General features: G+C 36.8%; 6 protein-coding genes across 10 annotated transcripts; 4 read left to right on the top strand and 2 right to left on the bottom strand.

Moving 5' to 3' along the window:
* Window positions 1–175: 175 nt before the first annotated feature.
* LOC106432623 (UDP-glucose 6-dehydrogenase 3) lies at window positions 176–2,660 on the top strand. Of its 2 annotated transcripts, XM_022698669.2 has the most exons (3): window positions 258–320; window positions 475–509; window positions 987–2,660. In XM_022698669.2, the coding sequence occupies exon 3, from the start codon at window positions 999–1,001 to the stop codon at window positions 2,439–2,441; it is 1,443 nt and encodes a 480-aa protein (XP_022554390.1). In that variant the 5' UTR covers window positions 258–320; window positions 475–509; window positions 987–998; the 3' UTR covers window positions 2,442–2,660. The 2 variants fall into 2 exon arrangements, with proteins under 2 accessions (XP_013728930.1, XP_022554390.1); XM_013873476.3 differs by lacking the exon at window positions 475–509 and having other exon boundaries at window positions 176–320.
* Window positions 2,661–2,878: 218 nt separating this feature from the next.
* LOC106441475 lies at window positions 2,879–5,018 on the top strand. Its single transcript, XM_013883286.3, has one exon. The coding sequence runs from the start codon at window positions 3,560–3,562 to the stop codon at window positions 4,709–4,711; it is 1,152 nt and encodes a 383-aa protein (XP_013738740.1). The 5' UTR covers window positions 2,879–3,559; the 3' UTR covers window positions 4,712–5,018.
* A 1,906-nt stretch (window positions 5,019–6,924) lies between these two features.
* Window positions 6,925–10,447, top strand: LOC106432631 (probable galacturonosyltransferase 14). Its single transcript, XM_013873485.3, has 6 exons — window positions 6,925–7,674; window positions 8,270–8,325; window positions 8,428–8,583; window positions 8,663–9,253; window positions 9,339–9,641; window positions 9,717–10,447. Exons 1-6 carry the CDS (start codon window positions 7,461–7,463, stop codon window positions 9,996–9,998), a joined length of 1,602 nt encoding a protein of 533 aa, XP_013728939.1. The 5' UTR covers window positions 6,925–7,460; the 3' UTR covers window positions 9,999–10,447.
* A 222-nt stretch (window positions 10,448–10,669) lies between these two features.
* LOC106426935 (membrane-anchored ubiquitin-fold protein 2-like) lies at window positions 10,670–12,235 on the top strand. 4 transcript variants are annotated; one of them, XM_013867663.3, is made up of 4 exons: window positions 10,670–10,898; window positions 11,200–11,437; window positions 11,626–11,790; window positions 11,946–12,235. In XM_013867663.3, the coding sequence occupies exons 2-4, from the start codon at window positions 11,305–11,307 to the stop codon at window positions 12,026–12,028; spliced, it is 381 nt and encodes a 126-aa protein (XP_013723117.1). In that variant the 5' UTR covers window positions 10,670–10,898; window positions 11,200–11,304; the 3' UTR covers window positions 12,029–12,235. The 4 variants fall into 4 exon arrangements, with proteins under 4 accessions (XP_013723117.1, XP_013723119.1, XP_022568342.1 ...); XM_013867665.3 differs by having other exon boundaries at window positions 10,673–10,898; window positions 11,949–12,235; XM_022712621.2 differs by having other exon boundaries at window positions 10,686–10,907.
* A 102-nt stretch (window positions 12,236–12,337) lies between these two features.
* On the bottom strand, window positions 12,338–14,485 carry LOC106426934 (EID1-like F-box protein 1). Its single transcript, XM_013867662.3, has 3 exons — window positions 14,213–14,485; window positions 12,687–13,497; window positions 12,338–12,599 (listed from the first exon to the last, which is right to left on the bottom strand). Exons 2-3 carry the CDS (start codon window positions 13,459–13,461, stop codon window positions 12,478–12,480), a joined length of 897 nt encoding a protein of 298 aa, XP_013723116.1. The 5' UTR covers window positions 13,462–13,497; window positions 14,213–14,485; the 3' UTR covers window positions 12,338–12,477.
* Window positions 14,486–14,896: 411 nt separating this feature from the next.
* On the bottom strand, window positions 14,897–17,015 carry LOC106432671. The gene is made up of 3 exons (XM_013873519.3): window positions 16,892–17,015; window positions 16,604–16,651; window positions 14,897–16,507 (listed from the first exon to the last, which is right to left on the bottom strand). The coding sequence occupies exon 3, from the start codon at window positions 16,498–16,500 to the stop codon at window positions 15,100–15,102; it is 1,401 nt and encodes a 466-aa protein (XP_013728973.1). The 5' UTR covers window positions 16,501–16,507; window positions 16,604–16,651; window positions 16,892–17,015; the 3' UTR covers window positions 14,897–15,099.
* Window positions 17,016–21,751: the final 4,736 nt, after the last annotated feature.

Genomic DNA, 21,751 nt, shown 5'->3' with positions numbered 1-21,751 from the left:
AAGTCCAATCATGTCAAATGTTTAACGTGTCTTCAAGACACCTGCCAAACAATGTGAGCCCCATCGTTTTTTCTACCTTGCCATTTTGATTTTTTAACTGAATGTTTAATTTAATTATGTACTAATTAGCAATAAATTAACCAAAACACACATTTAAAACCACGTTATTCTTTCACAGTATCAAGGGCATTTTAGGAATCTCATCAAGTATATAAACTCGCTGCTCGCCCCGCTCGTCTTCAACATCGTCAGATTTAGCGCGATTCATTTGGTTTCCCCTGCAATTTTCTCCGATAGTGTACACCAGAGGCTACACAAAGGTATCTTCTCTCTGTTTCTAATCCGTGTTTTATCGATCCAATTTACTGATTATCGCGATCGGATCTCGTTTCGATTTCGACCTATTTTGCCGCTTTTTTCACATAGATTTGGGTTTGAATGTTCTGCTGAGTGTTGAGAATTTTATGCATTCAGGTTCGATCTGTGTCGGTGATCCGCGGAAAACTCACGTAATTTCATTTTGCATGTACCAGATCTTAGATTTTGATTTGAATTTCTCGCTGTTTGTGTGTATTTGTTTGTGAATTTCGCTTTTTAAGCGGCTCATTGCTAAGCAATAAGCATGATCACGAGTATATGATCTCTGCTTTGATATGAATCGGTAGCTTCACCTAGTACTCGCTTCATGTTTACTTAAAATGCATTCTATGTGCATCTTCTAATTCTTATGACACTGGATCTGAGTTTAGCTATTTTATAGTTCTTCTTTTAAATGCTTATAGCTTGGATCTAATATGTTGAATCTCAATTCTCATTCTCCAGTGCAGCTATATGAAAAAAAATTAAGAACATTTTCTGAATTCATATTGTTGTGGCTTGTGTAAAGCATTGAACTTTATTTCTCAATTTTACGGTGTTTATTTATGGCATTGATTAATGAGAGATCTGTAGCTTACTAGGTATCTTTTTTTTAATTATTAATTCAGTTAACTAGCACAATGGTGAAGATATGCTGCATAGGAGCTGGATATGTCGGTGGTCCAACCATGGCAGTCATTGCTCTAAAATGCCCATCTGTTGAAGTAGCCGTTGTTGATATCTCTGTGCCAAGGATCAACGCCTGGAACAGCGACCAGCTCCCCATCTACGAGCCTGGTCTTGATGACGTGGTTAAGCAGTGCCGTGGAAAGAATCTTTTCTTCAGCACCGACGTTGAGAAACACGTGAGAGAGGCTGACATTGTCTTCGTCTCTGTCAACACCCCGACCAAGACCCGCGGTCTTGGAGCAGGGAAAGCTGCGGACTTGACTTACTGGGAGAGCGCGGCGCGTATGATCGCGGACGTTTCTGTTTCCGACAAGATCGTTGTCGAGAAATCAACTGTCCCTGTCAAAACCGCAGAGGCCATCGAGAAGATTCTTACGCACAACAGCAAAGGAATCAAGTTCCAGATCCTCTCCAACCCTGAGTTCCTCGCTGAAGGAACCGCCATTGAAGACCTTTTCAAACCGGACCGTGTTCTCATCGGTGGTCGTGAAACAACCGAAGGGTTTGCAGCTGTTAAAGCCTTGAAAGATGTTTATTCCCAGTGGGTTCCTGAAGAGAGGATCGTCACCACCAATCTCTGGTCCGCCGAGCTCTCCAAGCTTGCAGCTAACGCCTTCTTAGCACAGAGGATCTCATCGGTTAATGCAATGTCTGCTCTCTGTGAAGCAACCGGCGCTAACGTCTCAGAAGTCTCTTACGCCGTCGGTAAAGACTCAAGGATCGGTCCCAAGTTCTTGAACTCGAGTGTCGGCTTCGGAGGATCATGTTTCCAGAAAGACATCCTCAACTTAGTCTACATCTGTGAATGCAACGGCTTACCCGAAGTCGCAGAGTACTGGAAACAAGTCATCAAGATCAACGACTACCAGAAAACAAGATTCGTCAACCGCATCGTCTCCTCGATGTTCAACACAGTCTCCAACAAAAAGATTGCAGTTCTCGGCTTCGCCTTCAAGAAAGACACGGGAGACACGAGGGAAACGCCAGCCATTGATGTCTGCAAAGGCTTGTTAGGTGACAAAGCTCGTATCAGCATCTACGACCCGCAAGTCACTGAAGAGCAGATCCAGAGAGACTTGACCATGAACAAATTCGACTGGGACCACCCGCTTCATCTCCAGCCCATGAGTCCCACCACTGTGAAGCAAGTCTCGGTCGCTTGGGACGCATACGCTGCAACCAAAGACGCTCACGGTATCTGCATTTTGACAGAGTGGGACGAGTTCAAGAAACTGGATTACGAGAGGATCTTTGAGAATATGCAGAAGCCAGCTTTTGTTTTTGATGGTAGGAACGTGGTGGATGCGGAGAAGCTGAGGAAGATTGGGTTTATTGTTTACTCTATCGGTAAGCCTTTGGACCAGTGGCTCAAGGACATGCCTGCTCTTGCCTAAACCATACAAACAATCCTCTTCCTTAGCTTTTTATTTTCATTTTTTCCCCAAATTATCATGAACTTTTCATATATTTTTTTTTCCTGTTTACTATGTTTTGATCAATAATTGTCCAACAGAGATTTTAGGTTTGTATTTTGCTGGTAATTATGTACCTTGGGTTATCATATACTGTAAGCTTTTCAAGTATTATATCCGTAATATAAAAATTTCTCAAAATCAGAATCATTTCTACTTGACTTATTATTTCAGAATATAATTTTGGACAAATCTCTTAGATAACACCACAAGAATTTTATGACGAAAAAAATAGCACAAAGGGAAAATCTTCAAAAAAACACATTAAAAAGTAAAACGACTAAACTACTTCAAATCAAAACTTTATTCTAACCACCACAATGTCCAAAATACTAAAGGAGGAATTCTAAACTCTAAATCATAATTACTCAACCCAAAACCTAACTATAAATTTTTATTTTTCAAATAAATACTATTTTAAAAATTTCCATGTATATATTAAAGGAGGAAATTTAAACTCTAAATTATAATCACTACATCCTAAATCTAAATATATTTTTTATTAATGTTTCTAAGAATTCCCATTTATATATTATTTTGGAAAAAAATTTTAATTATAAAATATTTATACATATTTTTCATATGCAACTGACAAAAATTTATCAAAAAATATTAGTGACTATTAAAGACGACTCTCTCTGATAGGTTGCAGCGCATATGATTGCCACGTCGAACCTTCTATTTCCACCCAAAGTATAGCTCCCTCTGTTCTTGGCGCCACCTTTCTTCTTGGTCGTTAGCTCAGTGCTTTATATCTTCTCCTTTTCTCTCTATTTCCATTCCTCTCGCTCACACTCGTTCTCCCGAAAAGCAACAGAAGCTCAAAAGATCTTTCTCTAATCATATCATATCTCTTCGATAGCCTCAAAATTCTCCCTTCTTCTCTCATCTTCCTCTCCAAGAAAACTCTTTACTTCCCATGTCTTTGTGAGATGTTTTGGTCTTGCGTTTGTTGCGTCCTTCTACTCCTATACATCATCTACCTCATCTTCTCCTTCTTCTACATCTTCACTCAAGTTCCCCATGTTCTCCGCGCCTAAATGGAAGAACAACATCAACGAGGAGTTCTACGACCTCTCAAGAACACTCGTTCACGTGAAGAAGAGGAACCAACGCGCCAAAAGCGAGACCATTCTTGCTACTACGGCCTCAGGCAAAACCCCAAGAAGACAACCCACAAATCTTTCGCGTTAGAATCTTCAGAACCGAGGAAGAAGATCTTGTTCCGATGCGGAGAGTGCGGGAAAGGGTTTCGCTACGAGAAGTGTCTTTCGAACCATCAAGCGGGGATGCATTTATCGACGATACAGAGGGTTTGCGAAGAGTCGATCAAGAGTCTTTGTGGTAGCTTTAGTCTTGTGAGGAAGAAGAAGAGATCGAGAGTTTTCAGGTACAAGAAGACTTTGTTTACTACGTTTCTTGGATCGTCTTCTGTTTTTGGTGAGAGTGATGAGGAGTTAGAAGTGGCGGAGTGTTTGATTCTGTTGTCTAAGAGTAGTCCTAAAGATGTAGTAAACGGAAAGAAGCTTGTTGGTGAAGCAACGGATGTTACTCCTGAAAGGCTTAATGGTTACTTGAGAAGCAAGAAAGTGAGGAAAGCTGCTGAATTTGAATATGGGTTTTTGAGTAATGAACAAAAGCTTCTGGAAGAAGGGGACAGTAACGAGATCGATCAACAGCTTGTTGGTGAAGCAATGGAGGCTGTTCCTGAAACGATTCATGGTTACTTGAGAGGCAAGAAACTGAGGAAAGGTGGTGAATTTGAATATGGATTTTTGAGTAACGAGCACAAGCTTCTGGAAGAAAGGGTTAGTACACTCGAAGCTCCAAAAGAGCCTGCTAGTTTCTTGGGAGGCAGTAGCGAAATCGATCAACAGAAACAGAGAAGAGCTTGTGGATTTGACTCTGTGATTAGTGGCTACGAAACATGGAAAGAGGCAGCGAGTTTCTTGGGAGACAAGTTTGAGCTTGGAGTTGGAGCTTTTGAGTGTTCTGATTCAGATGATGAGATTGTTACTGAATCATCTGGTAAAGGGAATGCTGAGCACCAATGCAGGCTGTGCAGCAAGGTGTTCTCGTCTTACCAAGCTCTTGGTGGTCACCAGACGTCTCACAGGATGAGCAGAAGCAAGAGCAAGAAGAGCTGCCGAGAGGAATCAGTAGAGCTTGATGATGATGCAGCGCAAGTGTAGCAATCTGCTCAAGGAAGGTTCATGCTTTAGGTTGTCACAGTAAGTACAACACTCTAAAACAGAGCATGACGAGGTTATGCTGAAACTCTGTTTTGAAGTTGTGAAGAGTTAGGTAGTCAAATTTTACTCTGTTTTTTTAGATGAGAAAAAAAAAAGACATTTACTTTGGGTTTTGTAAATTTCTGGTAAAGTTTGAATCTTTTACATTCTGAATCGAAGTTGTGCATAATGCGATAAGTCAAGATCCAGACTTTTTGCTCTGTTTTCGTAACAGAGTTTTTCCTCTGTTTTTCCGAGGAAACTGTTATATTCTTTGTTTCATTAACTCGTATTTGATTCTTCCGGTTCGAGTCAATTTTTGTGGATTTGAAAAGTCTTAATAGAATGTGTCGGTTGGGTGTATGATATTCAACAAAACTTTTGAGCATATAAATGAAATTAAATAAGGGAAATTAAGCCAAGTAACTAAGAAAAAAACAAAATTAAAAAAATCCTACTTTCTCTTCCTATCTCTCTCCAACTCTCTCTCCCAAAATCTAATTTCTCTTTTTTTGTTAGCATCTCCGACCAATCTCTATAATAAAGATCTCTAAAATAGATGAAAAAATAGAAATAGTGTTTTTGCTTCAATGTGTTCCTCTATAATAGAGAAATAATATATTTACCTCTATAAATAGAAAAATGCTATCTTTTCCTTAAATATAGAGAAAAAAAAGCTTTCTTTTATTTATAGATCTCTATTATAGAGATGGATTAGAGATGGTGTTAGCAAAAAAAACCCATTAAATAACTACTTTTTTTTTCTCTAATATGGTAAACGAAAACGACAAAGAGAATTGTACGTCATTCTTGTAATTAATTTGAAAAAGTCCATGTGGTGAAAATTGGACCTACCAGGTGAAAAATAACATCAAATCATTATGTGTAATTCAGTCAGTTTTCACCGTCAAATTTTCCTGTCAAAACCGGCAAATCGAGTTTTCCCGCCAAAACTGTAAAATCGTGTTTTCCCGCCGAAACAACAAAATCAAGTTTTCAGCCGAAACCGGCAAATCGGGTTTTTCCGCCGAAACCGTAAAATCTAGTTTTCCGCCAAAACCGCAAAATCGAGTTTTCCCGCCAAAACCGCAAAATTAAGTTTTCCCGCCAAAACTCGTTTTTCCGCCGAAACCGGCAAATCGAGTTTTTCAGCCGAAACCGGCAAATCGAGTTTTTCCGCCGAAAACTACAAAATCGCGTTTTCCCGCCGAAACAGCAAAAACGAGTTTTCCGCCGAAACCGGCAAATCGGGTTTTCCCGCCAAAACTGCAAAATCGAGTTTTTCCGCCGAAACCGCAAAATTGAGTTTTTCCGCCAAAACTAAAACCGCAATATCGAGTTTTCCCTACAAAACCGGCAAATCGAGTTTTCCCGCTAAAACCGTGAAATTGAGTTTTACGGGTTTTCCAGAAAAACTTAATTTTACGTTTTCACGGGAAAATTCGATTTTGAGGTTTTGGCGAAAAACTCGATTTTGATTTTTTGGCGGGAAAACTCGATTTCGAAGTTTTGACGAAAAACTCGATTTTGCGTTTTTGGAAGGAAAACTCGATTTTGTTATTTTAGTTGAAAACTCGATTTTGCGGTTTCGACGGAAAATTTCGTTGTTCAGTTTTTGGCGAGAAAACTCGACTTTAAGTTTTTTTTGATGAAAAACATTATTAAATATTGTATAATAGTTGTGTGAATCAAAATAAAAGGGTTAGAATTTAAACCCTGATCCTATTAGGGTCAACCCTATTTAAACCCTGTTTAAAAAATGAGGGTTAGAGTTACAAATGAGTTTGCAGGGTTAGGACTAACCCTCTTAGGTTGAGCCCATATTAACATCCCTATTTTCACGTGGACGACGCCAGTTTACTGTGCTCTGGTTTCTTTTCTAGAAGTATAAAATAAAGATTAGCTTAATTTACAAATTAAGACTTTTAAGCAGATGGAGTAAATGTCATATTAATGTGTTTGTCAATTTTCATTAATAAGTATATATTTTATTACAATTTGTTTTTATATCAATCATTTAAGAGGAAAGATGAAAAAGCAAAACTCTTGGCTTAGCCATGAAAATAGGTGGATGGAGACAATGTATAAACGTATTCAAAAAAAAAAAAAAAAAAAAGACAATGTATAATTTTAGCACTCTATAAAACAAAGGCCTAAACTCAAGGTCAAGACACCAATATTCATTAGTAGTTGTATAATTTTAGATCTTTAATAAATTATTACAATTTCTCTTGCTTTTTTGGGATTATTTTTATAAAAAAAATGTTTTTGTTTTAATAATGTTTAGATCCACCGGCAAAATCACTTGAGAGAACAAAAGCTCCATATTCCTCCTCTCCTTTGTTCCTATTCTATTCTTCCTCTTCCTCTTCCTCCTCTGCTCTTTGATTTTGAATCTTGATAAGGTCTGCTCAAGACGTGAATTTGAGGCAAACCCGTTTCGATTCACTCGTTCAATTTGATTAAAACCAAGGCGGGAATCTCAAATTCGGATCTTCCAACTGGTGGGTCGGAAACCCCAATGCGGTCTACGAGAAGACCACAAGGAAGAAGAAGAATAATAGCGACAAGCAACCAAACAGAGACGTATCTGGAGGTTGGATCGAGAATCGGGAGATCGGCGGAGAGGAGGTGGAATCTGATCGGATCTGATGTTGGGATTGGGATCGTTAGGAATTAGGGTTTTTGGATTGGGTTACAAAAAAGGAGGATGCAGCTTCACGTGTCGCCTAGCATGAGAAGCATCACGATTTCGAGCAGTAATGAGTTTACTACTGACTTGATGAAGATCAAGCTCGCAGCTCGTCACATCTCTTCCCGAACTCTCTTCCACACCATTTTGATCCTCGCCTTCTTGTTGCCTTTTGTCTTCATCCTCACCGCTCTTGTTACCCTCGAAGGTGTCAACAAGTGCTCCTCCATTGGTAAATTAAAAAAAAAAACATCTTTTTGTTTATGTTTATGCATTTGGTTATGCTTCTGTTGTGTTCGTCGTCCTTACTGGTTCGGATCTGGATTAGATTGTGTTTTTTGCAATGATTGGGATCTTATTTAGCAGCTGGATCTGACGACAAGTTTACATTTTTTTATTGTCACAAGCATCTTGTTAGCTTTGTTTGGATCGTACTAAGAACCAAGTTTTGAGATTAGTTTTTTGGATTTTTCTTGTTAGGTCCCCCACTCATTAATTTTGGTAGGATCTTGGTTCTTAAGGGGCTGTACGACCTTGATTTTTTAGCAGTCAGTACCTATGATTTTCACAATCTATGTCTCACATTTCCCCATCAGTGCAATTTTTTTGAATGTGGAGCTTCGTGACATTCTTTTGCAAAAATGCTTTTGTTTCTGTGTGGAATAAAAGCTACAGATTCCTCTGCATTACTAGTTTTGAACCAAAATGAATGACTCTTTAGGGTATTTTCCCTTTAAATTCATCTATATGCTGATTAAGCTGGGTGTTTTATTTCATTGACTGCCCAGTTCCATTGTGATGATCTCATTAAAGTTTTTTGCTTTCAGATTGTTTAGGGAGGCGGTTAGGTCCACGTTTCCTCAGTAGGGTAGATGATTCAGAGGTGAGTGGTTACTTTCTTTAGTCTGTTTTTTTTTTTTTCAGTATGTTTTTCATGTTCTTAAATAATAGTTTTTTTTCCGCCTCATGTTTCTCTTTGTTGCAGAGACTAGCTAGAGACTTTTATAATATTCTAAACGAAGTAAGCACTCAAGAAATTCCAGATGGTTTGAAGCTTCCAGATTCTTTTAATCACCTTCTTTCAGATATGAAGAATAACCACTATGATGCAAAAACATTTGCTCTTATCCTCCGAGCCATGGTACGGTTTGTCCCTCCAGAGTGAGCCATATAAATAAGAAGATTGTCATATGTGATTTGTTTATGTCTGTCTTAAACAGATGGAGAAGTTTGAACGAGATATCAGAGAATCTAAATTCGCAGAACTAATGAACAAGCACTTTGCAGCAAGTTCCATTCCCAAAGGCATTCACTGTCTCTCTCTAAGACTGACGGATGAATACTCCTCCAACGCTCACGCTCGTCGCCAACTCCCTTCACCAGAGTTTCTCCCTGTTCTTTCAGACAACGCTTACCACCATTATATTCTAGCCACGGACAATATTCTGGCTGCATCAGTTGTGGTCTCATCCGCTGTTCAGTCATCTTCAAAACCGGAGAAAATCGTCTTCCACATCATCACAGACAAGAAAACCTACGCTGGTATGCATTCATGGTTCGCTCTCAACTCCGTTGCGCCTGCTATCGTCGAAGTTAAAGGTGTTCATCAGTTTGACTGGCTGACGAGAGAGAATGTTCCGGTTCTGGAAGCTGTGGAAAGCCATAACGGTGTTAGAAACTATTACCATGGGAACCATGTCGCTGGTGCAAACCTCACTGAAACAACTCCGAGAAGATTTGCTTCCAAGTTGCAGTCTAGAAGTCCCAAATACATATCTCTGCTCAACCATCTTAGAATATATATACCTGAGGTGAATCTTTATATCTCCTTGTTTCAACTTTCATTTGTTATTCATTCATATGCTAATTTCATCTCTCTTTTTTTTGGAATATTAGCTTTTTCCGAACTTGGACAAGGTGGTGTTCTTAGACGATGATATAGTTGTCCAGAGAGACTTGGCTCCACTTTGGGATGTTGACCTTGGTGGTAAGGTCAATGGAGCGGTGGAAACATGCCGGGGTGATGATGAATGGGTGATGTCAAAGCGTTTAAGGAACTACTTCAACTTCTCTCACCCTCTCATCGCAAAGCATTTAGATCCTGAAGAATGCGCTTGGGCATACGGTATGAATGTCTTTGATCTACAAGCTTGGAGAAAGACAGACATCAGAGAAACTTATCACTCTTGGCTTAGAGAGGTAAAGCTTATACTATAGCAGAGTCTCAAGTTATATCTCACTCTCTTACTCTGTTCGCTTTTGATTTTTGAGCAGAATCTAAAGTCAAATCTGACAATGTGGAAGCTGGGAACCTTGCCACCTGCTCTTATAGCGTTTAAGGGTCATGTTCACATATTAGACCCGTCATGGCATATGCTTGGATTAGGCTACCAGAAGGATACAAACATAGAGAATGTCAGGAAAGCTGCAGTGATCCACTACAACGGGCAGTCAAAGCCATGGCTGGAGATTGGTTTCGAGCATCTCAGGCCGTTCTGGACAAAATACGTGAACTACTCCAATGATTTCATCAACAACTGTCACATCTTGGAGTAAGCAAAAACCGAGACTTTTCAGATGATATTTGAAGGTACTGCAGGGTGTAATAGACAAGAGGGAAAGATACTAGGAAGTAAACGAGGAGAGACAGAACAGGAGCACTGCAGGTTTTATTCACTATAAAGATTTCAGAAAATTTTAGTTTGGCATATACACATAAGGAAGCTTGTTGCAGCGAAGGGGGAAGCTACCTGGATAAAGAGAAAGATATTAAAGATTCATTCTTTCTGTAAAATAGAAGGTACCCTTTTTTGATAATTCTTTGGAGAACCCAATTCTTGAATCTTTTATATGATCAGAGAAAGATTGGAACTTTTGTATTATTTTTTTCTTTTGGGTTATTAAGGGCTCTCATGATGATCAAAAGGGGCAGTTGTTCTTTGACAATTGAAGAACAGTTTATACACATTTGCTCCAAATTTTTTATTATATATCATTTGAATTAATAATGTTGTACAATTCTCTATACTCTAGACCCTGTTTATTGGATCATAAGAAATGTATCTTCTTTCTTAGCTTCATAATCATTTGAAGCTGTCATATTTGTGATGTAATCTGTTGTTGAGCTGAAGTTGATGATTAAAAAAGGTCAAAAAATTAGTTTTTTTTTTGATTAAATAATTAATAAGGAGGTGATATGTACAGTGCATTTCGGATCTTTGATAAATAATTTAAAAAAGGAATGTAAAAAAAGGCTGAGCATTTTCATTGGCGTATAGAATGGGAAGAAGGACAGAGAGGAATGGAACATTTGGCTTCTATTGATTATCTTCTCTTCTTCTGAGATCTCTTAATCTCATCTCATACCTCTTCCTCTCTTCTTTTTCTTCTTCTCTCTGCTCGAGTCTGCTCAGAGATCCTCTGTATCATCAAACTTAGATCAGCTGCGACCCCCAAGTAAGAAAGTTAGGTCCTTTCTCTTCATTTCTGAGTGTGTTCGTGTTCGATCCATTAACCCAAATCGCTAATTTTGGTGGGGTTTGTTAAAAGATTGTGTTTTTATTGGTAAACTTCAATTGTTGATTGATTATTCATGATACCCTTTTGGAGAAAATATGATTCATGATTATATCTTTTATCATGATTCACATCATTTAATCAATGCTTTTATATTCAGTTACGCCTTTCAAGATTCAGAATGACATGATGATTACTTCCTTGCTGCTCTTGTTTCTAAAAACATTGTTCCCTTTCGCAGAAAGCAAAGAAGCAACGAGTTATAGTCTGGTGCCTGACTCTGGTTTCGAGCGAGCTCTTGTTAAGTCATTTGGTGAGAGGAGAGATTGGTTCTTTGGAGAGATATATGGCAGAGGTGAAGGATCATTTAGAGATTAAGTTCCGTCTCAATGATGGTTCAGATATTGGTCCTAAATCGTTTCCTGATGCTACAACCGTTGCTGCATTGAAAGAAACTGTGGTTTCTCAATGGCCAAAAGGTTAGTACTTACTACTTAGTAGTGTGTGTGCTTTTACTCTGCTTTACATTTATGGGATTCATCTTATTCAGAAAAGCTTAAGACTTTAGAATTGCATTTGCAAAGATTTCATCTTATGGAGAACATAAGAACCTGCTTTGAAACTGATTGTGAATCTTTCTGTGATTTTGCTTGGTTGATATGAGCAGAGAAGGAGAATGGGCCAAAGACGGTGAAAGATGTGAGATTGATAAGCGCAGGTAGAATATTGGAGAACAACAAGACGGTTGGAGATTGCAGGAGTCCTGTCTCCAATCTCTCAGATGCTGTCACCACTATGCATGTCCTCATTCAACCTCAGGTTACTGATAAAGGTAAAATAGACAGACTTTCAATATCTTCTTACAAAACTACTCTAGATTTTGCGTTTCAAGCATTTTTATTACTGTTTGAGAGGATCTCTCAGTTGTCTACGGTTATGTATTTGTATGAGAGAATCTGATCTATTTGTTATGCTAATGTTTCTAAGCAGAGAAGAAGACGAAGAAGAAGCCTAAAGGTGATCTGAAACAGAACAATTGTGTCTGCTTATGTTTTGGACGCCGGTTATGAAAAGACTAGTAGAGCTCAAAGCTTTGGCAGATTCACATTCTCTTCTTCAGTCTCTTTTTGTGTGTGTGTGGCAACATTGCCTTTTTGGTCGCTTGAGTTTTGGTTTCTAATGTAATTCTGATTCTTAAACACAGTGGAATCATAGATAACATTTCAAATTTGCAGACTAGAGTGAATCATTAAGAATTTTACAGTTGTTTTGTTACATTTAAATCACTATGAGTTATTAAACATGACACCTTTTGAATCCCAAGAAATTCCAGACATTAGTACTTTAACTTCTACGGAGTTACTTGTGACAGACTGACAGAACACAAAGACAACATTTATCTCAATGCGAGGGTATTACAAATCATAACCAGAGATTATGTAAATGAATGAAATCTCTGAGGATGCAATAGAGTTAGTAGAAGAATTACACAAAATGACAACAAATTTACAGAACGTTTTCACACATCAATGTCACACTGGTTCGAACTGGTCAGTCGTTTTTGAGGCGAAGGTCCATTCTCACTTCCACCCAACAAAGAATGTCTCCTTTTCAATCCATTTTCTTTAACCGAGCCATTGTCTGCACGCACATACACAAACAAAAAAGAACAAACGTTAGCTGTTGCCAGGTGACAGAAGAAGCATGTCTTGGATTGTGTAAGATTACCTTGTTTCTTCTCTGTGTGATTACTATCTTCACTAGGAACCGCCTCCTCCGAATCAGACAAAGGCGCCAAAGTGCAGATACCAAGCAAATGACCATTAAGGCAAACAAAATACTCAATGCAGTCCTCATAAGCCTCCAAACGAACGCAAGCACTCTGAGGTATAATCTTAGCCTGGAGCATGCTCCATAGCTTAGCTTTACAATACGGACAAACCTCAGACGGATGAAACGGAACCGCCTTGTTAATAATAACTTTCCTGACTCTAGACGTCGGAAACGACTTGAAAATCCCACGGAACAAACCAACGTCACCTTCTTCTCCTTGATCAAGATGCTCACACGGATCACTAACGTAGAGCACGTCGGTTCTACACTGAGGAGGCAATAGGCTTCTCCCTAATGTTCTCGAGAATCTTGTTCTGTAAACAAAGTGGCCAGGGATTTGCACCGTGCTGTTGAAGAGGCCGCCTTGTGTGCATCCTGAGCAGTAGATGAGAAGCTTCCCTAGGGCTCTCCAGTTGCCGTCGATGCAGTGGCTGCCGCTGGATTGCAGATCGAGCATCATTCTCGGGGCGCGAGTCTTGCAGAACTCTTTCCAGAGGACTCGTTTGGCGAAATCGTCGAACCATTTGCATACGCAGGAGAGTGTTGCGACTAGTTTTGGGTTCCAGTTTAGATGCTGGAAGACTAGTAAGAGCACGTCTTCGCTTAGATGGCCTCTTGTGCACTGGCAGGTAGGGGAGTGTGTGCAACGGTACTGCTTTGGTAGAATCATTCTATTTGCGTTTCAATCACACAAAGAGCTTACAAACTGCATAGTTAGAGACAACAGATCCATCAGTTCCCTAGTTTCAAAAAAAGGTTGGGGCATATACATGATAAGATTCAAGACAAGGCCTCACAAAAACCAAAAACATTTAGAGAGAATGAACTACACAGAGTCTCAAGGGCACAGCTTTCTCACTCCCATGTAATCTCTCTACGTCAGAAATGATTCTAAGAGAAGTTCCAGATACAATACTTCTTCATCCAATGATCACTAATACTTCTTCATCCAATGATCACTAACCATAACTTCTTATCAAATAAAAACTCAATAATTCTCCATTCTCAAGGGCAAGGCTAAACTCAATACATGATAACCATCTCAGCGTCATACAAGCAAATTAAACAAGATTCAAAACAAGGCCTCAAGGGAACAACTTTCTCACTCCTATGTAGTCTCTCTCTACACCCACAAAACGATCCTAATAGAAGAAGACAAACTTCAGAATCAATAGTTCTCTAGCCATCATCACTTGTTAACAAACAAAACTCAATACTTCTTACATACTCAAAGGCTAATTAATATAAATCATGTACAACCAATAAAAACAGCCCATGACCTTGAAGATAAACACTCACAATGTAAATCAGATCCATAAGAGCTAACACTCAGATTGAAAAATCCAGAGAACCCATACCCTAAAACCTTATTCCAATAACCATTTCCAGATCCTAGAAAAGAGTAAAGGAACGAACTTTACCAGAATAAAACTTGTGGGTATTTCAACAAAACATCAACTTTGCTTCTGCTCAATCCCAGAAACCGCAAACTAGAACTCAGATTCCAGAAGAAGAGAGCTTTCGATGGGAAGCAAGCAACGATTGAGGAAACCTCCAAGACTCCGAAACAAAAACTCAGATAACCAGAACAAGGGAAGGAGAAGACAACAAACGAACGATTCGCTGATAAAAGAGAAGTCGATAAGAGAGGAAAGAAATCTCAAAGCTTTTTTTTACTCCATGTAGCGAAGACTGGAATGGTAGTGCGACAGGCTGTGACAGTAGTAAACGACAACAGCCAGTTGACAAATGACACGTCGGATAAAGAATCTGGAATGGTCAATGGCTTTTAAAGTACGACGTGCCGTGGGGTCCCGGTTTTAGTGTTTTCTTTTCTAGTCTCTTGTTTTTATGTAAACTCACAGATATGTACCCATAGTTACAAAATGTAAAAACATAACCTTAATTAATTTTTTTTTTTCAATCACTGTTACAAATTTGACTTAGACATGATGAAACTCACAAATTATATAGAGAGTTTTAGGCGAGCCATCACAATTTTACACATCTACATATGTTTTACATACATACACAAAAGGTTTTATGTTTTCTTTTCTAGTCCCTTTTTTTATGTAAACTCACAGATGTGTACCCATAGTTACAAAAATTAAAAACATAAACTTTCTTAAATCTTTTTATGTATACAATCACAGGATTAGTGAACATGACAACGCTCACAAACTGTATAATTTTATGCGAGTGATGATTGCACTCTTATACATCTACATATGTTTTACATACATACATAAACACTTGTGAAAAATAAGAAAATAATATTTAGTTAGAGAAGAATGATGTTTGTTGTGTGTTACGTTGTTGTTGGAGAAGAGTTTCTTTCTTGGAGAGATATGACAGACTCAAAAGCACCAACAAGAGCTTTAACTTTGCTCTTGCGAGTCTCCACAAGCTTGTTAGCTGTTTCCTCGATCACATTGTTGAACAACAACGCTCTTGAAGAATCACTCTTCTCCTCTGTGTCTTGGTGTTTTAAAACAACTTCCAATGGTTTGGGTTTGTGTTGTTTTTCCTTCTCGTTGCTGAAGTTTGTTCCTTTGGTCTTTAAGCTTCTCTGACTTGAGGCTTTTGAGAATGTGTCTGCTCCGGTGAGGGTTTCTCCTCTCTTGAACTTGAGCTTTCTTGGACTGTTGTTGTCTTGTGATTCAACGTCCAGGACCTTTCCTCTTTTGAATTTCAGTTTCATCGACTTGCCGTCTAGAGTAGATTCTGTTGAGATGGGTTTGCTTTTGGCTTGCCTTGTTGTGTTCTCATCTTCAGAGAGAGACTCATTCTCATTCTCATCAGCCTCTTCTACTTCCTCTTGTTGAGGAGATTCATCATTAGCTTCAGTCACAACACACACAGCTTCATCTTGACACTTTTCACTCTTTGGATCATCAATAGGAGGATCCATGACACATCTTTGGTTCTGATCAGATGCAACAGTCTCATTCCCTGTGTTCATCTTAATAACATAAAGAGTCTTCTCTTCAACCAAGTCTTTACACTTTTCTTCCACCAGCTTTTGCTTTAGAGGAACACTACTCAAGCTATTGCTCTCCTTCTTTGTCTTCAAGCTTCGAGAACACCGCTTTGGAGTCACTATAGCTCTCAAAGGCAGAACTACTTTCTTTGTTTCTGAAGCTTCAGATCCTCCACTAACCTTCTTCCTATTCACAGTACTGCGTCTAAGAGCCATAGCTGCTGTTTGCGCAACAGACTTCAGCTTCAAAGCAGTGACACGCTTGTTCTGCTCAACCATCTCCACCGCTCTCCTCCTTGACACAACAGTAGCTTTGAAAGAGTGTGAAACCGTCTTCTTCCTCTTAGAATCTGATAAAGACACAGCCTTTAACCTTGACCTGTGTCCAACTTTGCTCACCTCATGTTCACATCCACCATCAGAACCAAGAGAAGGACTCAACACTGATTTGGTCAATGCCTTCTTCTTCCTCAAAGGTGAACCAAAGCTTAGAGTTCCGGAGAAGCTTCTGTTAACCCTTTTGAGAGGCGAGACTCTAGGCTTGTCTTGAGATTCTTGTTTTCTTCCGTACTTGCAGGCGTCGTGACAAGAACCAGTGGGAGACCTGAGGTAATTAGGAAGAAGGGTCTCTTCGGTGTATAGAAAACTCAGCTTTCTAGTGGAAAGCCTTCTCCATGATCTGTTTACATCCGGTGAATCAGGCAAACAACGTACTGTCTCCTCAGCCATTAATCAGCTACAGAGAGATTCAAGGGATCATATAAACAGTTGTTTAAGAACAATTAAAAAGAAAAGGAGAATGCTTGATTATTGAAAACTAAAGGACACTAACCTTTTTGATGGTCTTAATTACACATTTAGGCTAGAGAAGATCATCTACCTGAAAAAAGAAGATACAATCATTACGTTGTTAACGTTGTGACGTGAATCAATCCATTGCACACAAGAGGCTAATAGCCATCATAATCATAATCATAATCATATACAAAGAAATCATTTTGATTTGTTCCATATTCAAGAGACATTGAATGATTAATCGTTTCCATGGTTACACCCAAATCATTATGTTTAAAGCTAACTAAAGAAGCTCTAAAGCATAGAAACAAAAAAAAAATCTCACTTTTTTGTTTTGTTTCTGCAGGATGTAAAAGACAGACATTGATTCTTGCTCTCATGTTTCTATTTCATAACCACCACCAACGGAGAGAACAAATCTGTTTCTTTTTTCTTTTTTTTTTTTTTGCGTTTCAGACAAAAATAGTTAAAAGTTTATAAATACTCCGACACGTGGGTAGAAGCGTGTGATCACTTTTAATGAGCCTGATTTGTTAGGCTGGCCCATAATAATTAGGCCCAAGGCTCAAAGCCCGAAACCACAGATGATCCGGGCCATCATTCAACATCATCTTCTTAGTGACAGTGTAAGCAAATCAACCACATTAGTGATGATGCACTTATATGTACCCAGTTGATCTAATCATCATTTTTAAGGTTGCTTTTGATCTGATCATTCATGCTTGCTTCTTCTGCAGCACGACCCACTTAACCGGCCACATTCTATAATCGATGAGTTTGTGAGCCCGGTTAGTAATGTACTCTTAGGAATGTTAATCGATTAGTAATGTACTATTAGGAACAAACAAAAATGATAACTGAACCACTCTCTTTTTTTTTTGTCAGCCATTGATTTGATGTAATGGAACAAATTATATATATATATATATATATATATATATATATATTTTGTGTTCAAAAAAAAAAAAGGAACAAATTATATCTAACCTCATATTTGAAGTCTTCTAATTTTTATTTATAGGAGGAAAAAAAATATTTATTTATAGTTATTTCCACATGTATTACGAAAGTCAGTATTAACTTTTGAAGCCACAAAATAATAAAATTGAGCTTTGGATAGTATCTATAATAATTAAACAAATTATCAAAATTTTGGGCGAAATTAAGAACAATCAATTGCGTAAAATGTGAACTTGAACGTTCATAAAAAAATTGTATCATCACATGCAAAGAGCGTAAAAAACCTGTGTTTGATAATTTGAAATAAAGTATTACATTATTAACATTCACGACTATATAATAAGAATACTTTAGACATGCAGCTTGGAGTTCTGGATATGGTCTCGATTTAAAATTAAGCATGTTATAAGATAAGCATTGAAATGATCATCCACTCATTTACCAACTCAAGTACTATGATCATCTACTCATCAAGCACTATGATCACCCACTCATTTACCAAATTAAGCACTATCTTTGTTATTTTATGTATTGTTGTTCACTATAAATACCATCACTCATCTCACTCTTTTTACACCAAAAACAAGAACAAGAGTTTATAATCAAAGAATCATTACATTTTCTTCTTCCTTCTTATAATAAACTCTCTCCTTTATACTAGTGTTATTTGCTTCCTACGAGTATTAAATTTTACTCTTATTTAAATTTCTCGATACTATAAATTATAAGTTATTTCATAACACGTTATCAGCATGATCGTTCTGCAATTCGGTAAAATTTATTGTATCATATATACTCTGCTATAATGGTCGGTATACCGCCTGTACTATTATTTATATTATGTTATAATGGCCGGAATACCGCCTATATTATTTATTAATATTTTAATTAATTTATTAGTCGGCCGAGCCGTCTTATATTCTATTTATTGTTAACTGGACGGCCGAACCGCCTTTATTTTTTGTTTGTTGTTAACTGGACGGCCGAGCCGCCTTTATTTTCTGTTTGTTATTAACTGGTCGGCTGAGCCACCTTATATTTTGTTTATTGCTAATTGGTCGGTCGAGCCGCCGTATAATTTATTTATTATTCTGCTTTGACCGGCTGAGCCGTCGCATAATTTATTATCATAACAAAAAATATTTATTCACCATAATTTTTATTTTTATCAAAATTTTATGAAATTTAATAGATTTGATTGATCGTTTAATACGATATTTTCAGAATGATTTTTAGTGCACTCGATTTAACCCCAACGGTCACAAAGAAAAATTTTCAAAAAATTTCCCCTTTCTCCAATGGTCATGAACAGTGATTTTTATCTATAAATACAACTCATTTTCACTCCATTTCATCATCCAAAACATTTCATCTTCTCTCAAAAAAAAAAAAAAAAAAAATTCAAATCGCTCTCCTCCGATTTTTCATTTCAAGAAAGATGATTCGCGCACTTTTGTTTTTATGTGCCATTTTTATTTGTGTTTCTATTTATGGTTTATTCGTTGGAGAATTTACTCCGAGTGAATTTAAGATGAATATCGGTTTAATTTTCTTTACATCGCTTCTCCTTGTAATTGCTTGCATGATTAATGTAAACGGTTTTTAAATTATGAAGTTCATAATAAATGGTTCATTTTAAAATTGTGAAATTCTAAAAAAAAAAATATATATATATATATAGTCATTTTAGACGATGATATATATATATATATATCAACGCTTGTCTATATGTAAGAATAATAGTTATTTGATGAATTAAATTTTGCTTATTATACTTTAATATGCTTCATGGTTTAATGGTATTAAGGAAACATACTTTATGATTCATGGTCTAACATCATAAAAGAAATTATTTGTAATCGGTTAGTTTTGTAGTCGATTAGTCTTTGGTCTAATATCATAAAAGAATTTGGATTATATGTTGATATTTACTAATGTAATGGCCATGTTTATATGAGCAAAATTTAAAGTTTTCAGGATTGTGTATTCTCTCGGAAAGATATGTACAAGTTATCAGCCAATTCAGAAACGTGAACAGCTGAAACTTTCATCGCCGATATACTTCTGTTTATAAGATAAGTATTTTATGCTTTATATACAAGTTTAACAAACTTGATTAGATAAATCAATTTGCATGAAGTTGGCAGTGATATAAATTTGTTCATTAAATTGATTGATAGGTTAAACTTTGTTAAAAAGCATGAGAGTAATAATATAGTCTATATAATAATTACTATGAAAGTTTTATTTATTTTCTGATATAATAAGACACCTTTGTTAATACATATTTATATATATTTGAAATATTTTGATTTTATTACCATTTATATTGAGGATTTTAAGTTTAAAGCTTCACTCTAAAAGATCCATAAGTTTTGGAGAATAATATATATAAAAAAGGTATTATCACCTGAAGTGATTACCTAAAGCTCATTTTGTATTTTGCATTTAAAGATTACAAGACCTGAAGTCTGTAAATAAAGCCAACTATGTTGGATGTTAAGTTTAAAAGTAAAATTTCTTCAATAAATTTTTTATGATGCATATATATGAAAAATATATATTGATAAATCACATCTAGTTGATTATGATTCATTCTCCTGAAGAGAATATGACATTTATACCCTTTTAGACGTGAGCATTGGTCAAGAAAATGAACATAAAAGTGGTTTTAGACGTAAGCATAAATGAGGTCAAAGTCCAAAGAGTTATCCAAAGAGTTTCTTTATAGAACTCATACTCTCACTTAAAGTTGAGAAAATAAACATGGTAATAAAGAAAAGAAATTATGAATTCATCTGAAGATGAAAGAAAATTTATTGTGTGTACAATACAAGGTAGTAAAAACTTATAGAATGCTTAAAAAGAGGATCTATATGATGCTCCAGAAGTGTACATAGTATTACTGCACATAAAAATTCAATTTAAAGTTTTTAAGAATGCAATTTAAAGTTCTTAAGGTATTGTATTTTTATAAGTATCAAAAGTTAAAAGGATCTACGAAAAATACATAACCCATGTAGGATATAGTGTTGATTAAGAAAATGAGATACATTCGAGATTGATAAACCTGTAGTATTATCATCTCGAGGGGAAGAGTTAAAGAATCTCACTTTTTATGATAAGTCAAACATCCAGAAGATTATGTTTACACTAAAACTAAGATTGATGAATTTTTCTCAAAGTAAATCCATGAGATTTTGAGACACTTATGTTGAGACAATAAGCAAACGAAATGATATATACATTTCAATCAGAAATAATTCTCAAAGCAGTATAAGTATTTTAGAGAAAATATCTACAGCCTCTTATATATTGTACTACACAAAGATTAGTATAATGAAGATAAATGTATAGTAAACTAGAAGTTTACATTTGGCATGAATCAGTTAGACCATTTTGGTTCATTAATAATGCGAATATATAGGTCATATGCATAGTCATATAAGAACCCAAAGATTCTTCCGAATGATTTGACATATGTTGCTTACCCATAAGATAAAAGGGTAATATGGTTTTCACCAGCCAAAATAAGATATTGGCATAAATAACGAAGATGTTAGTGGACTGATCACCCACTATGCATTTTTATAATATTGGTGAATTCACTTCTTAAAGTCTTTAACGACTATAGCACATTCACTGAGATAAGTGCTAAACATTTTGAGCAACACTGGTTCGCATCAAGCCAATAAATATTCACTAGTTCTCCCCATCATTGGTATAGGATCAGAAACCAATCATTTTCATCTAAGAATGTTGGATGTTGCTCCGCCACAGAGCTTCAAATGAAGATGTGTTTTCAAATGAGGTTGGAAATATATGTTGGATATAAATCTCTATTGACACTTAAGAATCCAGAGCCATCCCCGAAAAATATAAGTAAGGCTATACATGAATTCTAAAAGTGAGTTAGTACTTCCAACATAAGGGGGAGAAAATAAACAGCTGGAAAAGAAAATAAGTTGAAATGAATTATCATTGATCCTCGGGCTAAACACAATGTGAAATAGAAGTCCAAAAGATAATTCATTTCAAAACTTACTAAAGCAGTTGCCAGACACGACCCATATAAATATAGTGATCAAGTCACATATACCAGCTGTAAATGCTCCAATAAGAATAAATGTTCTACAAGAACAATATCAAACTGCTAGTCACGCCTGCAGCGTGGTAAACAGATTGGTTCCCAAGATAAATCCTCGTAAATGAAAAGGAGCATATA

Source organism: Brassica napus, chromosome C3 (assembly GCF_020379485.1).
Source record: "Brassica napus cultivar Da-Ae chromosome C3, Da-Ae, whole genome shotgun sequence".
NCBI classification, from domain to species: Eukaryota; Viridiplantae; Streptophyta; class Magnoliopsida; order Brassicales; family Brassicaceae; genus Brassica; species Brassica napus.
This window is presented reverse-complemented; position numbering and strand designations above follow the sequence as displayed.

Coding starts and splice junctions, on each gene's coding strand:
- LOC106432671 (XM_013873519.3), bottom strand. CDS start 16,500: ATGGCTGAGGAGACAGTACGTTGTTTGCCTGATTCACCGGATGTAAAC.
- LOC106441475 (XM_013883286.3), top strand. CDS start 3,560: ATGGAAGAACAACATCAACGAGGAGTTCTACGACCTCTCAAGAACACT.
- LOC106432631 (XM_013873485.3), top strand. CDS start 7,461: ATGCAGCTTCACGTGTCGCCTAGCATGAGAAGCATCACGATTTCGAGC. Junction 9,254..9,338: donor TTAGAATATATATACCTGAG/GTGAATCTTTAT, acceptor TTGGAATATTAG/CTTTTTCCGAACTTGGACAA. Junction 9,642..9,716: donor ATCACTCTTGGCTTAGAGAG/GTAAAGCTTATA, acceptor ATTTTTGAGCAG/AATCTAAAGTCAAATCTGAC.
- LOC106426934 (XM_013867662.3), bottom strand. CDS start 13,461: ATGATTCTACCAAAGCAGTACCGTTGCACACACTCCCCTACCTGCCAG. Junction 12,600..12,686: donor TCACACAGAGAAGAAACAAG/GTAATCTTACAC, acceptor ATGTGCGTGCAG/ACAATGGCTCGGTTAAAGAA.
- LOC106432623 (XM_013873476.3), top strand. CDS start 999: ATGGTGAAGATATGCTGCATAGGAGCTGGATATGTCGGTGGTCCAACC.
- LOC106426935 (XM_013867663.3), top strand. CDS start 11,305: ATGGCAGAGGTGAAGGATCATTTAGAGATTAAGTTCCGTCTCAATGAT. Junction 11,438..11,625: donor GGTTTCTCAATGGCCAAAAG/GTTAGTACTTAC, acceptor TGATATGAGCAG/AGAAGGAGAATGGGCCAAAG. Junction 11,791..11,945: donor ACCTCAGGTTACTGATAAAG/GTAAAATAGACA, acceptor AATGTTTCTAAG/CAGAGAAGAAGACGAAGAAG.